Source organism: Gadus chalcogrammus, chromosome 4 (genome assembly GCF_026213295.1).
Source record: "Gadus chalcogrammus isolate NIFS_2021 chromosome 4, NIFS_Gcha_1.0, whole genome shotgun sequence".
NCBI lineage: Eukaryota > Metazoa > Chordata > Actinopteri > Gadiformes > Gadidae > Gadus > Gadus chalcogrammus.
The window spans coordinates 21,684,639-21,701,324 of NC_079415.1; the positions used below are offsets into that span (position 1 = coordinate 21,684,639).

Here is a 16,686-nt window from a genome sequence, read left to right on the forward strand (position 1 = left end):
TTTTAAAAGAGTTGCCAGGAATATCAGGTGCTTCAAAAATGTGCTACTTTCCCTTTCAGAGAGACATCAGTATCAGATTGCCCATCATTTGCATGCATGTAGCTTTACCAGACCTCTATTGGAAGTGACAAATGTTTCCACTGTACGCATCGATGTTCTTAACAAGGATATTTCAAATGCTCTGAGACAGATGTCTTCAGATATGGACACAGTGGGCATGGCCAAAAGCGTGACATATGATGGACTAAACTACAAGTGTGGAATGATCTTGATCCAAGGCTCACTGGGAGGACTGCCAGAGTTTGGTGAAATCATCCAAATGGTGATACTGCAGGACAAGTTGATCTTCATTGTGAAGAAGCTCATTGGATGGTATATTGAACACTATAGAGCTTTTGATCTCAAACCATCCCCAGTCGAGAAAGTGGATCTTATTGAGCCACAAGAACTACATGATACATACCCACTGGCGGACTACAAAATTGGAGGGATGTGTCTTGTCACATTGAAAAGATATATCCATGTTTAAAGGATGATCCCTCTCCATGTAATGTTGTTTTATTTTGTTCTCAATACATTTTATTTTTCATACCGAAAGCCAAATGTGGTCCACTTACAGAAGGTAAATTACAGGACATCAATTTTTTTTTTTTTATTGATTAAAAAGGGATAGTTCAGTATTTTTTATTTGCCTCACACCTTATTGTGCTTTTGCTCTCTTTTCAGACTGCCATGGCTCATTCCACAACTGCCAGACTTAAAGTGATTTTGGGGGACAACAACATTGAAAAACTGACACTTCCCAATGGAATACCAGAGTCACTAGGTGACCTTATCGGCATGATAAGGAGTACGTTCGGATTAAAGTGCAGCTTGAAACTGCAGTACATGGACCAAGATTTTGGCAATGACTTTTTCAATCTGAACTCTACTGCTGAACTCCAGGATTTGGGGACAATCAAGGTCATCCAGCAAACAACGTTGATCAGTGCCACTGCATCCTCTGCTTCTGTTTCATCCGAGTCGGATGACTGTGTTTCACTGGCATCAAACGACACTATACTGCTTTCATCCCCCGAGTCTCTGTCATCTCGAACCAAGCAGTGGCCAGAGGAATTTCCAATTCCTCAATTTTCCTACGACACGGAGTTGCAGTTAGTGAAAGGTAATTCTGAGTGCCAGGTTGGAAACAAGTTGTTGACCTTGAGCTCCCGAATAAAATCTGATATCTTGAATAGAGTAGTTGAAGAAATGTACCGATATAAGGCCTACCCGGAGGATGCACATTTCTGCACAGTTGCAGAGGCCTTAATCAAAAAGCACCCTTGTTTAAAAGAGCCTGGCTCATTCAATGGCTGCTACGGCTGGAAACAGCGACTGAAGTACAAAATGGGAAACTACCGGACTCAACTCAAAGTGCTGGGGTGTGCAGAGCTGTCAGTAAATTCCCTGAGATCGAAATCAACGATGGATGCTTTCCCTGCTAAAAAGGTGAAGAGGCCAAAACGAGCTGAAGCCAACTTCTATCCATCCTTCCCTACTGGAGAAACTCAGGACAGCATAGAAAAAGAGAAAATAGAACTTCTGACAGATGTCAAGATGAGGAACAATGAACAATGGGTAATCACGGACAAAATGGCTTGCACGTTTGCCTACAGACGACCAGAGGTGGTCAACCAAGAACCCAGCATTCAAGACTTTAAAGACCGGTGGCCTGCCTTGTTCCATCAGAAAGAGGTATGGTAACAATGGAACTGAAATGACTCTTGAATTGAACATTGTTTATTGACAGAATTTACATATTCAGTTAAACTTTTCGTTGCATTGACATTTTGCCTGTTGTGTATGCAGGCTTCAGTGTTTACGTTGTTAAAACTGAGATTGTATGTGAGGTAATTTGCATTTCCTTTTTATTTATTCACTGTCATTTGTTTTAGATCAATGCAGAGTTCCTGAGGCTCATGGCTGTTCCTCTTGAGGATATGTTCTTCGCCCAGTTGGACATCCACTCAAGTCAGCTAATCAGAGTCATCCGTGCCAAAGGTGGATCAACACGCCAAAAGAATGCTGACATCATGGACATTTTGGACCAGGTACATCTAGAGCAGGCATCTCCAAACGGCGGACCACGGTCCGGGTCCGGACCAAGTGACGGTCCTATCCGGACCCGTGACCAATTTAAAATAATAATTAAAAAAAAAAAGAACTTTTTTTTTCTTTTTTTTTTGATTTCACTATACAAAGCATGATTATGTTAGTAAAATCATTTCTCACTGAAATACAAATTGAAAGGCAGAATAGTCTGTAGTACAGCTTAAAAACAGCAAAAAGCAATGATCTTCACAGAGTGAAGATCATGCACTCACCGAACTCCCCCCCTCCCTCCGTCTGTCACGGCATGTGCGTAATAGCATCACTCAAAAAATAGCCAATCAAATTTTTTGTTAACCGGAAGAGAGATTTGGAATGAGAAAATGGCTTGCTCGAAAATGAGGAAATTTGACCCCTAAAACAGACATTTTAAAGATGAATGGACTGACCAATACATGTTCATTCTCCCGCAAGGCAGTACAAAACCTTCGTTGTGTCTTTTATGTGTTGAAACAGTGGCGCTGATAAAAAGCGGGAATATTAAGCGGCATTACTAAAGTAAGAGCGTGGAAAATATCCGAGCTGAGAGCTCAGTATGAGAGGTCTACGCGTGTCTTCACACACTGATTTACAGGCCAGCAACGTGCAAATGAATGCTCACTTAAGATTGGATGGATTTTGGGGCAACATAAAAAGCCTTTCAGTGACACGACTGTTGTGAAGGAGTGCTTGAACGCCGCTGCTGAGACGTTACTTGAAGGTAACCAAAGGGATGAATTGTGTGAAGAAATAAAGCAAATCCCAATGTGAGCTGCAACGACAACCAGAAAATCCGAAACGTTATCAGATGACACACTGTCACAGCTTCATGCGGCTGTTCAGAGTGCCCCATCCTTAGCCATTGATGAGTCTTCAGATGTAACGGATAATGCCCAGCTTTTGGTTTATGTGCGATTGTTTTATCAAGACAAGAAAGAGATATGTGAGGACCTGTTGGGTCTAACACCACTTGAGACACTGTTTTGCTTACTTGAAATGAAGGCCTGATGCACTGTGTTTATTTGAATTGTGGGCCTGATGTACCTGTTTTGTTTACTTGAAATGTTAATATGCGTTACTTTGTCTTGCTAGTTTTTCATGGTTAAAAGTAAGCTATTTGGTAATTGAAAATAAATTCATCTGAAATGATAAGGTAATATGCCGTGTTGATTGTATTTGACAAAAGAAGGCTATTAGGACGTGGTAGGTTCGGACCTTTCTTGGAAGGAATTTCTAGCAACTGGACCTTGTTCAATTTTAATTGAAGACCCCTGATCTAGAGCATCAAAAGTAACAAGTTTCCTTGGTTGCTTAGAGGGTGTCACGGTACCCCTATCTATTAAAGATGCATCATCCGGATTAGCTTAGCTCCAGCACCGGTAGCTAAGGGGAGCAATAGCGTGCCTCTGCTGGCAGCAAAGAAGATTAACTAAAATAATCACTATACGCTCCTGTTTATTTACCAAGTTATGTTATGCACGTTATTTCTGGCACGTGTCATTTTAGAACCAAATGCATACCAGTAGGAAACCGCATGGGATGTAAACAAGACGTCAGTGACTATAAGGAGCAGAAGAGAGGTTGCTGTGAAGATCCAGAACCGTTTAGATTTATACATTTTCAGTTAGGGGCCACAGTGCTCCTAGTGAAAAAAGTTTCAGAGATTTTGAAGATTAAATTAATCAAGATTTTATTGTCCTAGACTGAGGACATTCATCTTCGAAGGGAGTGTGTCCTGAAAGTCCTCATCATCTTCCTCGGCGAGGATGCAGATGACCTGATCAAGGAATATCTTGTACGTTTCTACAGCAATTTGCATTTCAGCTCATCTCATCATTTTTATCCTGTAAAACATAGACAATTTTGTCAACTATAATTACTGAAACCTGTTTGGATTGACTACATGTTGTATTTATAATATATGTAGTGATTCTTGCGTAGAGCTACTGGTGAAAAGGTCGGAATCCTGCAAAACATCAAGACACAAAGTACTAGACCCTGTCATGATACCAGGCTTGGCCAATAATGAGATGTGTTGCTGAGCCAATAAAGGGCTCCAATCCATAAAGCACTATTCAGTGAAATGAAGTCAATGTGATTTTGCAGTAGTCTTTTAATGTGTGGCGTGAATAAAAGTGCAAAGTGATGAAAGTGATGTTTTGTGTCATGTACTTCAGGACTCTGGACCAGAGGACATTCAAAGGGATCTGGAGCATCTCACTGTGGCAGTGTTTGTCATTCGAAAGGACGGGGAAGGACCGCAGGAGCCACCTGAAGACACAGGCATTGTCATCAAGGGCATGAAGGTGTTGCATGGACTGACTTCAGTTGCCTCAGCTTGTGCCCTGCTTCTAGGTTTGCTATATGCACTTAACCTTGCTTATCCCAAACCCCTTCATTTTACTTTCGAAGTGCTCCAGAAAATCATCATACACCTTGAGCAACACAAGATGTCCCCCAAAGTCCAAAATCTGTATGGCAGACTTCAAAGCTCGCAGTAATGACACGCATCACAATTGATTCCTTTTCTGGACCCAAAAATGGCCTAGGGAAGAACAATGTTAAAGGATAAATCCGGTGTAAAGTGGATCTGGGATATGTTTAATATGATAACGAGATGGTATGTTCGTTTGGGAGAAAAAACACATGTAGACACATTCTTAAGTTGGCTGTTTTCAGCCGATTCTACCATCGGTAGAATCCACGCTATAAACTTGGAATCATGGGGGCATCGTCTCATGGTAAAAACAAAATCACTATTTTAAACCACTTAAAAGGCTAGAGGTAGCCCGACACTTCTTTGGTAGTATAATAAGGGTCTTAAAATATAAAACAAGGCACTGATAACTTTGTAAGTGTACAGATTGTTTATTAAAAATGACATTTTATACACACAATACCATCAGTAGTTCATCCTTCGACGCCATTTTGTATTTAAGACTCGATAAGTATCTTGGCAAACATGGAGCATGCGTATTGTTCACGGATGTCACAAGCTCTGTGTTCGTCAATCGACCTATCGAGTCTTAAATACAAAATGGCGTCGACGGGTGAACTACTGATGGTATTGGCCGTTTCTCAATTCCTAGCACGCGTACTATGGACTCGATGACTTGCAAGTACTAGGGATGTGTCGGTCGCGACCGATTCGTTACAACGAACGAATCCCGAACGTGAACGACAAGAACTGGTTCCCCAAAACAAGAAGAACTGGTTCTTTGATTCTTTTTTTTAAACATCAACCAAAAATATTGTCACGTAAATAAAATATACAAACGAACAGAGCTTCGTCTCTCCGCGACTTATATTGATTGAGTCTACAACGTTCTCAAAGATTCAGCCAATGAGAGGTAGCAATGGTGATTCAATGGCACCTGGGTAAAACAAAGACAAGGCGGTACCGTCGAATATGCGCGCTTTCTGTCTGACGTATCTTGGGTCATACCATTCGACGTGGGGCCACTCATATATCCCCCTACATTTTTTCGAAAATAGACTTGACCTCCATCAGTTTATTGGATAAACGCATTTCCCAATCCCAGGAGTCTTTGCTCCATTCTACGTCAATTTAAGAACAAACAAAGAAATGAAACTGCAGTTTGTATTTTTTATTTATGGCCATGAAAGTTCTGTAATGCCTGAACAATGAAGAATGAAATGTAAAGTAAAATAAAATTATAAATGTGAAACCATGAATGAAATATAGAGAGTAAGCAAGTGGTATAAATATTGGTGGGACGTTTGGTCATATTATATAGGAGGCATCTCCAAACGGCGGACCGCGGTCTTGACGGTCCTATCCGGACCCATGACCAATTTAAAATAATAATAAAAAAAAAAATATATATATTTATTTATTTTTAAGACGTAATCTGACGTAACGAACGAATCAAAACGACCGAATCAAATAAATTATTATAGTATTATAGTGAACTGAACTGAAAGAACTAGTTCCCGGAAAATAATCATTTTGCCCATCCCTAGCAAGTACGGACTTGGCAAGTCCGTACTTCAAGCACAGACTTGCGAGCACGCGAGTACGTACCTGCAATTGGAACAGCAGCGGACTCGATGACGTCACCACCTCTGCTCGTCCGTTAACTGTGCTACGGCCTCATTTAGGCATATACTACTGAACAATATAAACAAATGATAGTACAAAATCCCAGCCTCTTTCATTTTCAAATAGTATGTAAATATTCTGAATGAATAAAAATTGAAAAGATATGCGTGTCATGTGTATAAGCTATACACACACGACTTTATATATATATTAGAGCTGTCAGTTAAACGCGTTATTAACGGCGTTAACGCAAACCAATTTTAACGGCGTTAAAAAAATTAACGCGCGATTAACGCAATTATTTTATTTAAAAAAAAAATAAAAAAAAAAATCTTTGGCTCAAAACAAAGAAGCAGTAGACTGACTGTTATGTTCAAATGACATTTGTTCAAAGCAGTCGTTTAATTGCACTATAGGCTCTTTTTTTGTATCGTCCTGTTTTGATCAGTATATGCCAATGTTGTTATCAATAAAAAATCATTTGCACAAGGCAAGCCGATGCACTTCACCATGTTGATAAGATAATTAAAATGAGGAGAATTATGGGACAAAAAAATAAAGGGATATTTAGCGTAGAAAAATAATTTGCGATTAATCGTGAGTTAACTCATTGGCTGCCAGCCATTTTCAGTGCAGAGAGCCCCATACTGCCAAGCGTTTTACAGCATTTTCACTGATTTCCAAAGACCCACGGAACAGTGAGTTCTATGACTATGTAAAACACTGAAACCACCAAAAGACAGAGTAGACTCTCTTCTTTTATCAGGAACAAACCGTTTGTTTCTACCTTTTTCCGTTCTTTAGTAATCGGCAGTAAAACATACGTTGGTTTCACCAAAAACACCTGTTTTTGACCAAAAATGGAGAAAACAAGCTTTTTGTGAAAATAAACTTTTTTTGCTTTAGTGACCCCTTCAACACCTGAAAAGTGGTTTCCCTCCATAAAACAGCAAAAACAACACTGAGACAGGTATTTTGACAGGACAATAATAATTTATTTGCAAATATATAACCAATATATAATATAAAAAAAATAAAATTCTTCAAAATGTCAGTTGTACAATTCTTTCCAGGTATGTATTTCTATATGTTGTCGCAGCTATATCGAATCCTGTGTGTGTGTGTGTGTGTGTGTGTGTGTGTGTGTGTGTGTGTGTGTGTGTGTGTGTGTGTGTCCGTGTCCACCCCTACACAAAATAGTTCAGCTTAGTGTGGTAAGCTGTAAAACACTCCCCTGCGTGCAAGGGGACACGACAGGACTGACACCACATTTTTGTCTCGCTGCGCAGACCCCTGCGAGCACAGACCCTACACCTCCTTGCTGGTCTCCCCTTCTTGCTGGTGGGCATCAGGTGTCTGAGTTTGTGTCTTCTTAGCCCTCCGTCTAGCCTGCTCTCTGGGTCAGTGTTATATGGTGCTCTCGGAGTACTCCGTCTTCCTGGAGACGCGTCAGGGGATGAGGCTCTGCTGTTCCCGGTTGACGGCAACCACTCATCTGACGAATCCGGGTCAGGTTCGCTGAATTCATTACCTGATGATTCGGAGGTGTCTGCTGAAATACGCCGTGTAGGCCTACTCTCTCTACTTGGCCCGGGTTTTTCGTCAGAGGCTTTATCGCAACAAACCGCGACACTGAGACACTGTTCGAGTGTTAGCTGTCTGAAATTTCGCTTACGTTTCGCGGAGGCCATGCTCTTACTTACCACCGGCTTCTTCTACCCATTAGGCTACTGTTTCCTCATCTCTGATCCAATTTGGCACAATGCCCCCGCCCACCCGGCGGCTCAGTTCAGTAGTACATTCTCTGTTTACAAGCCTGATTTTTTGTGACAAGGTGCTCCAGATCGCTCCCCAGCCCGCCCTGTTAAAAAACATAATTGACGTCTATAGACGTCATTGGCAGTCAACGGTTGTATTTAAATTGACGTCTATAGACGTCATTGGCAGCCAATGAGTTGACTATAACATTAATGCGATTAATCACGATTAAATATTTTAATCGCTTGACAGCTCTAATATATATATTTATATATTATCTTATATTATTATTATTATTATATTATATATTATATAAATATATATATAAGTTAAGAGTAACTTAAGCTACAGTTGTGCGTCTTCTCCATATTGTCCGCCATCGTACTGCTGCGAGTGCGAAATGCATCCTGGGATTTATAGCGGTTGCAAGCACACACGAGCCACCTCCGATGCATGCTCGGTGAAACAGCGAGATCGAGCACGCATCAAGAACACTTCCGGGTTTTACGACAGTACTCGCTTGATGCGTGCTTCGAATTGGAACAGTGCTCGGGCAACGACTGATGACGTTTCACGAGTCCACGAGCACACGAGCACGCACAAGTACGCGAATTGAGAAACGGCCTTCGTGTGTATAAAATGTCATTTTTAATAAACAATCTGTACACTTACAAAGTTATCAATGCCTCTTTTTATATTTTAAGACCCTTATTATACTACCAAAGAATTGTCGGGCTACGTCTAGCCTTTTAAATAGCTATTTCGTTTTTAACATGAGACAATGCCCCCATGATTCCAAGTTTATAGCGTGGATTCTACCGATGGTAGAATCGGCTAAAAACAGCCAACAGCCAACATTTTGTATTTAAGACTCGATAGGTCGATTGACGAACACAGAGCTTGTGACATCCGTGAACAATACGCATGCTCCATGTTCGCCAAGATACTTATCGAGTCTTAAATACAAAATGGCGTCGAAGGATGAACTACTGATGGTATTGTGTGTATAAAATGTCATTTTTAACAAACAATCTGTACACTTGCAAAGTTATCAGTGCCTTGTTTTATATTTTAAGACCCTTATTATACTACCAAAGAAGTGTCGGGCTACCTCTAGCCTTTTAAGTGGTTTAAAATAGTGATTTTGTTTTTACCATGAGACGATGCCCCCATGATTCCAAGTTTATAGCGTGGATTCTACCGATGGTAGAATCGGCTAAAAACAGCCAACTTAAGAATGCGTCTAGATGCGCTATTTTGCTCCCAAACGGACATACCATCTCGTTATCATATTAAACATCCCAGATCCATTTTACACCAGATTTATCCTTTAAGACATGGGGCCTGTGAAACTCAAGCCTCTTTGGGTTTTTTTGCCTTTGTGTTTAAAGAGACAAATATTCTTCAAACCACAAGATGATACACATTGATTTTGTTGCAGGTTTTTCGTAGAGGAGTTTTTTTCATTTTCTGTGGAAAGGTTACATTTTTGTTTCCATATGTTTTCAAAATAACAAAAAATACAATCTGTTAATGCTTAGAGCTCAAATACCTTACTGAGGTGTTACTGTTAGTGTCATCCATCGTTATGCACACTGTTAGTCCGATTTAATTTAAGTGCCTTTCATATATACTTTTGTTTATTTTTTTGGAAGTAAAAAAACAACCTGCAAGTCATTATATTGAGAAACTATCTTAATATGTTGGTTAAATATAACCATATTTGGACTTACTAGTTCAAATGTATTTTCAAAATATAGGATGAAATGTTGATAGTTGCGTTATAATAACTTGCAGGATTATTTTTTTGGTAGAGGTGTTCTATATGGTAAAGATTTTGCTTCCCCAAACTGTTATGCACTTTTTATGCATTAGTATTGTGATTGTTAAAATGCATGTTTGCATAATACTTTGGTGCCTACTTTGGACTTTATTTAGATGAATGGTTAAACATTTGTAATGTATAGCTTTTTGCCTCACACTCCGGCTCAAACACTGGTAGTGAAGGGGAGCAGGTCAAAAGAATACTTTGCAATATCACTTATGCTCCTGTGTGCTTGTTGGGACTTGTTTGAGTTAAAGGACAATTCCGGTATTTAGCACATAGGCAGGGCCTCACTATGGTCATACTACAACCTTTAGTTTTGAAAATCTACCTCCTCTCATTTTTGAGGATTTTTTATTTGGCAACAATTTCAATAGCTGGGGTCTTTCATCCTAGACAACCCTTTCTGGATTGTCTAGGATGAAAGACAACCCAGAAAGGGGGCTCAATGTGCTAAGTACTGGAATCGTCCTTTAAGCTATCCTGGATGAGCGACATTTGTCGACTGCTATATCAAATGCATGCAGTTACAGGAATGGTTAAGCAATTGAAAATGACTAAAATCTTTTTGTAGTATAAACTGTAAATTTAACCTGTATGCATTTAATGTGAAATGTGTTGGAAGATATCGGCATGTTGTGTTTTATACTTTCATATAATAAAGTATTTAAAAAAAAAAAAAGATTTGAAAATGTGATATTTTTTTGAAAGCCAACTTAAAATTGTAATTGTAAGAAAGTATTTTAATTATGTTGAGTAAACTTACATTTCACATTAAGGTTACATTAAAAATATTCTCAACCTCAAGTCAGAATATTGGGTTCTAAGGAAGCAGTATCTTACTTTAGGATATAGCAAATAATTGAGTTGGGAAAAAAAGGAATTTTTAATTTGTTGTGCATTCATTTTAAGTTTGATTGATGCAAATTGTTTATTTGAAAACTAACATTTTAGTCATTTGATCCGACTTAAAACAATTGGGTTAGTCTAACTTGCTATTTTTATTTGAATAAACTTAATTCATTTACGTGTTACCAATTGAAGTGATTAAATTAAGTTGATCCAACTATTTTCTTTTTACAGTGTAGTCATGGCCACTAAAGTGAGGAAAGATGATCTAGCATGTCTTGCTTTTTTACGTACACGTATTCCTTCCTGAGATGACAGAGGTATTTGGAACGGTTTTAACACCTAAATGTCACTTTCTTATACATTATCCTCGACTTATTGTATTGTACGGTCCTCTTCATTCTCTTTGGTGTATGAGATTCGAAGGCAAACATCAGTATTTAAAGAATTTGACTAATAACTGTCGAAATGTTGAGCAATCGTCACCAGCTCAAACAATGCTGGGAATATTCCCCCATCAATGTATTGGGTGATTTTGAAAAAGTGTCTGGTAGAAGTGTGAGAACACCATTATTGTCTCTTCCTATTGATCTTCAGACTTCTCTAAAAGTAAATCTGAACTTCAGAGATTTAGAATTGGAAGGCAAAGCAATTCAGCGCGTCTCCGAAATGACTGTAAACAATGTCAAGTATGCTGTTAGAGATGTGTTCACATTAGACCTTTTGAATATCGAAAAAATCCCTGTGTTTGGGCAGATCAAATACATTCTTAACATTGATACTATGTGGGTGCTTTGCAGTAAAATGTTGATTCCATTGTCCTTTGACTCGCATTTCCATGCATATCGTGTAAAAGTAGACAGTGAGTGGATTTTGCTCAAACCTGGAGATGAGCTTGACCACACATCACTTGACTCGTATACAGTTGATGATAATTTGTATGTTGGATTGAAACATTTTGTTTAAATGCTTGGAATGATTTTGGCAAGGGTAGATGCCTGGAGTGGTGTGTGTGGTGCAAATGTTGCTAGATCATTCCCCCCCCCCTTTACACCTGCCTTAAAGGGGACATATTATACCACCAGGTGTGAGTGTCATTAGCAGTTGCAAGCCGTTTTGAAAATCTGTGCCTTCTGACATCGCTAGTAGGCTTGTCCACCTAGATATGTGCTGGATAGATGAGCAACGTTTGCTTCAGTCCACTGGGTAGGCTGGTAGACTGATCTATCCAGCACACATCTTGGTGGACATGCCCATTAGTGATGTCAGAAGATGCAGATTTTCACAACGGCTTGTAACTGCTAATCACACTCACACCTGGTGGTATAATATGTCACCTTTACACATAAGTCTCCTGTATCCCGAAATGTGTTTTCAACTTAAAAGGTGGGGTAAGCGATTCTGGAGAATGTTTATTGACAATCACTTTTTGTCAAAATCAGTGATTATCTCCTCACAATCTGCTACCTGTCTGTACTCTGTGTGCTGAAAAAGAATCTGGTGTTGATACACAGCCTAGGCTCTGTAAACGGGCATGTTGCTTGCTACGATGGGCCCCCTTTTTCTTTACATTTCCTATGTTTACATAACAGTTTACAAAGCCTAGGCTGTGTATTAACACTTGCTACTTTTTCAGCACACACAGTGTAGACAGGTAGTGGATCATGAGTTAATATCCAGTGGTTTGACAAACAGTGATTTTGTCAACAAACATTCTCCAGAATCACTGACCCCACCTTAAAGTATTGTTTTTCATTCAAAACTGATTTATGAACGGCTCATTGGGCCAGATGCTTTCAGTTTTGAGTTAAAGCTCTGAAGTTGAGTTAAAGCTCTGAAGTAAAAAAAATTCTGTTTTAACTACTGCAATTTGCACTGCTTGTTGTTGTCCTTTCAACCAATGTTTTTTCAAAAAGAATACATTGGTTGAAAGGCACAATGAATTGAGAATATAAACTTAACTGTAAAATAAACATGTATTCTGAATAATTGTAATTCGTTTTGTCTTTGAATTTATGGGTATGCCTCCTTAAGGTACATAATGTCATGTCCCCCCAGCTGTACCTCATTAGGGACCAACTCTGTACCTTTCCAATGGGTACATTTTTGTCACTAGGGGTACAGAAATGTTATTTTAGAGGTACAGAAAAGAAGGTACAAATGTGTACCAATGTTTAAGGTACAGTGTTGTACCATGCTAAGGTACCACTGGGGGTACAAAGAATTTGTACCCTTTTAGGACCATTCCTGTACCTTGATTTCTTAGGGTGTATGTGGAACAAGTTTTGGAGCTCTAGATTCAACAATGGCGACACTAATGAAATTAATGGGAACAAAAAATTCTTAAAAATAAGATGGGATATATTTTTCCAAACTAAAGGTTGTAGTAAGACCATATAGAGGCCGTGCCTATGTGGAACAAGTTTTGGAGCTCTGAGTCAACAATGGCGACGCTATTGAAATTGTTGCTGAATAGAAATTTCTCAAAAATAAAAGGAGATATATTTTTCAAAACTATAGGTTGTAGTAAGACCATAGACAGGCCGTGCCTATATGGAACAAGTTCTGGAGCTCTACACTCAATAATGGCAACGCTATTGAAATTGTTGTAAACAAAAAATCCTTACAAATAAGATAAGATATATTTTTCCAAACTAAATGTTGTATTAAGGCCATATAGAGGCCGTGCCTATATGGAACAAGTTTTGGAGCTCTAGAGTCTATAATGGCAATGCTTTTGAAATTGTTGCCAACTAAAAAATCCTCAAAAATAAGAGGAGATATATTTTTCGAATCTAAAGGTTGCAGTAAGACCATAGAGGGGCCGTGCCTATATTGAACACATTTTGGGGCTCTAGAGTCAACAATGGCGATGCTATTGAAATTGTTGCCAAATAAAAAATCCTCAAAAATGAGAGAAGGTAGATTTTCAAAACTAAAGGTTGTAGTATGACCATAGTGAGGCTCTGCCTATACGGAACAAGTTCTGGATCTCGAGACTCAATAATGCCGACGCTATTGAAATTGTTGCTGAATAAAAATTCCTCAAAAATAAGAATATATATTTTTCAAAACTAAAGGTTGTTGTAAGACCATATAGAGGCTGTGCCTATATGGAACAAGTTTTGGAGCTCTAGAGTTAACAATGGCGACGCTATTGAAATCGTTGCCAACTAAAAATTCCTCAAAAATAAGAGGATATATATTTTTCAAAACTAAAGGTTGTAGTAAGACCATAGAGAGGCCGTGCCTATCCACCTTATTCCACGCGTAAACAAGGGGGGTGCCATATTGTTTCCGTTTTGTGTTCTATCTTCCGGTTGAGCAACTCCATTATCAAGTCCATTATCATTAGCAAGTCCATTATCAGTGCAGTTAGCAATTTTAGTCAAGATGACCAGCATTATTTGTTCCGTGCGGGGCTGCCATAACAACTGGAATAAAAGGGGGCCTGCCCGTAATTCCGACACCTCATTGTTCCGACGCCTCAATGGTCCGAAATATTTCCCATTAGATCGACATGCCATTATGCCGACGGTTAAATGTTACGAAACGGAACCCATTGGTACGAAGGGCTGTTTGTCCGACTTTTCAAAAAGGAGGCGCATTAGGCCGACGGTTCAATATACCGAATAGTTCTACATATAAAGAGTTTCATACCTCGCTCGCCCTCTCTCTCGCTCTCTCTCGTCACTTTGCTCTCCAATATTCATCGTGAACGTGATATGTAGGCCTAGGTTGTATTTTGGTGCTTAGTGTGAGAGAGAAAGAGAGAGAGGTATAAAACTCTTTATATGTAGGCCTATTCGGCATATTGAACCATCGGCCTAATGCGACTCTTATTTGACTTATCGGACAAACGGCCCTTCGGAACAATGCGTTCTGTTTTCGTAACATTGAACCATCGGCATAGTGGCATGTCGATCTAATGGTAAATATTATAAACATTGAGACGTCGGAACAATGAGGCGTCGGAATTACGGCATGGCACCAATAAAATACGGGTGTCCTTGCAACAATACTATGCTGTACACGTGAAAACCAGGGCAGAATGTTGGGGGGCAACCTTCAATCTTCATCCTCCGCCATCCAGAGATGAGGAACGGCGTATGTGGCTAAAGGCGCTAAATTTGAAGAACCCTGCGAAAAAGCCCTACTCTGTTCTTTTCATTTTGTGGACGGCAGACCATCAGACCAACACTCATACCCCGAGAAGTGGTTCGGATATGTTATTCCTCTGGCGAAAAAGGCTTGTCGGATGCTTGTGAGGCTCCAAGGTAAGGTAACATTTTAGCACTAACAGCTATCAATTTCGCTAGTCGTTAGCCAGCTAGCGTCTAATGAGTATGATCAGCATATACCCGTAACTATGCCTTGGCTTGACCTCAATAAATGAACAGCATTACAAGATCAGATCAGTTCGAGGCTATCTAATTTGATGTCCAGGACTGGTTATGTTGAAAGGCAGCAAAATGAATAACCTTATCGTTGATAACTTACTGACGTCTGATTAGGGATGGGAATTTATAAGAATTTCACGATTCCGATACCGATTCTGCTTATCGATCCGATTCCTTATCGACTCTCTTATCGATTCTCATTGGCTGAGAAAATAAGTACAAATGTGTTTGTTTGTATTAAATCTCTTTAATATCTGATCAGAAGTGCGTCTAGTATTAGGAAATTGTACATTTTCAAATTAATTGCTCTAGACAAAAAAATATATATTTGGCTTTTTAAGCCCAAATGCCATCATTATGTGCCATAAAACTAAAAACACAGACTGAAAACAGTCAAGTAAGAGCTTGTGCCTTTTGGAATACTAACAGTGCTCATTTGCATTCAACTTGTAACAGAATTCAACTGACAAAATGAAGCATTGATTAGACAGAGATTTATTAGATGGGCCTACCTAATAAACCGTTGGAACACACAAGACCGGAAACCATAGCAACGTCGGTAAACAAACCCCGATAACCCCAATCCCTATGAGAGCTCCCCACGCTACGGCCATCTGGAGGCGCACAGAGCTGTTGGCCGTGATATTATCGATACAATTATATTATATTATATACTATTATATATAGAGCTCCGGGAGTCGCAAACGGCAACAATCACTTTCTCCTCCATGCTGCAGTTCACCCCGGACTGCACTGCACTGAGTTTGACGGTTGAACGCTGATTGGCTGTCATCACGCGAAATTCGCGTCAAACTTGTCGGCGGTTTTCACTCGCGAAAAATTCGCCCGATACGCGTCGCTACGTTCACTTTGTATGGGATCTTGTCGCCCCGTCGCGTTTGGTGTGAACGCACAATGCGCTTCTGCCTCGGCAGCGCCATGTTTGCTGCGTTCTGAACCAAAACAAAGCAGCGTATGTGTGACGTCATGACGCATTTGCCGCGACCGACCGGAACCGATAAGCGAAATCGTTAAAGGACAATTCCGGTAAATCCCTTTCTGGTTTGTTTAGGATGAAATAGAGTGGGTGACACCGAAATTTGAACTATTAGTCCTTTCTCGGGTATTTGGCTCATTTTAAATCGCTCCTGCCTGCTTCACAATAGTTGTCTGTGTGCATACACAAACCTGTCAACCCAGCAACCCTAAACGTTCGTTTTCAAAAATGTGCAAGTAACCGAGTGGTAAGTGGCATTCGTGAAGTTTAAAAAAAAATTATCAGCGCAATATATGGTTTCCATCCGTGTTAGTTGCTAATTGGAACTATTTTTTCAGATACCTCACAACCGCATATAAACTTCCGCACAAGGTCCCACTCCGTGCAGCACCTACTTTCGACTTCCGTCGGCATCTGCCTGCACTTCCCACAGGCACACCACCAATTTCCCGTGATCCTGGGGACCGCTTCAGCCGGAGCTTCAGGCGCCTCCGTAGCCCTAGCCTCCATCTCACGTAGCTCCTCTTGGGTGAATTCTGGTTCAAAACTATATCCTCTGCCGTCAAACTCAAAATCGAGTGCGTCCTCCAGAAGCAACCTTTCATAATCCATTTTCAGTGATTTTCTATGTGATTTTCCCTAATTCGAGGTGCTCACGGTACAA

At 39.9% G+C, this 16,686-nt stretch overlaps 1 protein-coding gene across 1 annotated transcript; it reads left to right on the top strand.

Moving 5' to 3' along the window:
* Positions 1 to 23: 23 nt before the first annotated feature.
* LOC130380338 (uncharacterized) lies at positions 24 to 7,312 on the top strand. Its single transcript, XM_056587504.1, has 5 exons — positions 24 to 622; positions 727 to 1,737; positions 1,938 to 2,093; positions 3,833 to 3,925; positions 4,308 to 7,312. Exons 1-5 carry the CDS (start codon positions 533 to 535, stop codon positions 4,629 to 4,631), a joined length of 1,674 nt encoding a protein of 557 aa, XP_056443479.1. The 5' UTR covers positions 24 to 532; the 3' UTR covers positions 4,632 to 7,312.
* The last annotated feature ends 9,374 nt before the right edge of the window (positions 7,313 to 16,686 follow it).

What these genes read in the sequence shown, in the direction of transcription:
- LOC130380338 (XM_056587504.1), top strand. Translation starts at nt 533, where the DNA reads ATGATCCCTCTCCATGTAATGTTGTTTTATTTTGTTCTCAATACATTT. An exon ending in CCTTGTTCCATCAGAAAGAG is followed by an intron (nt 1,738 to 1,937) that starts GTATGGTAACAA and finishes CATTTGTTTTAG; the next exon opens with ATCAATGCAGAGTTCCTGAG. An exon ending in TCATGGACATTTTGGACCAG is followed by an intron (nt 2,094 to 3,832) that starts GTACATCTAGAG and finishes TTATTGTCCTAG; the next exon opens with ACTGAGGACATTCATCTTCG.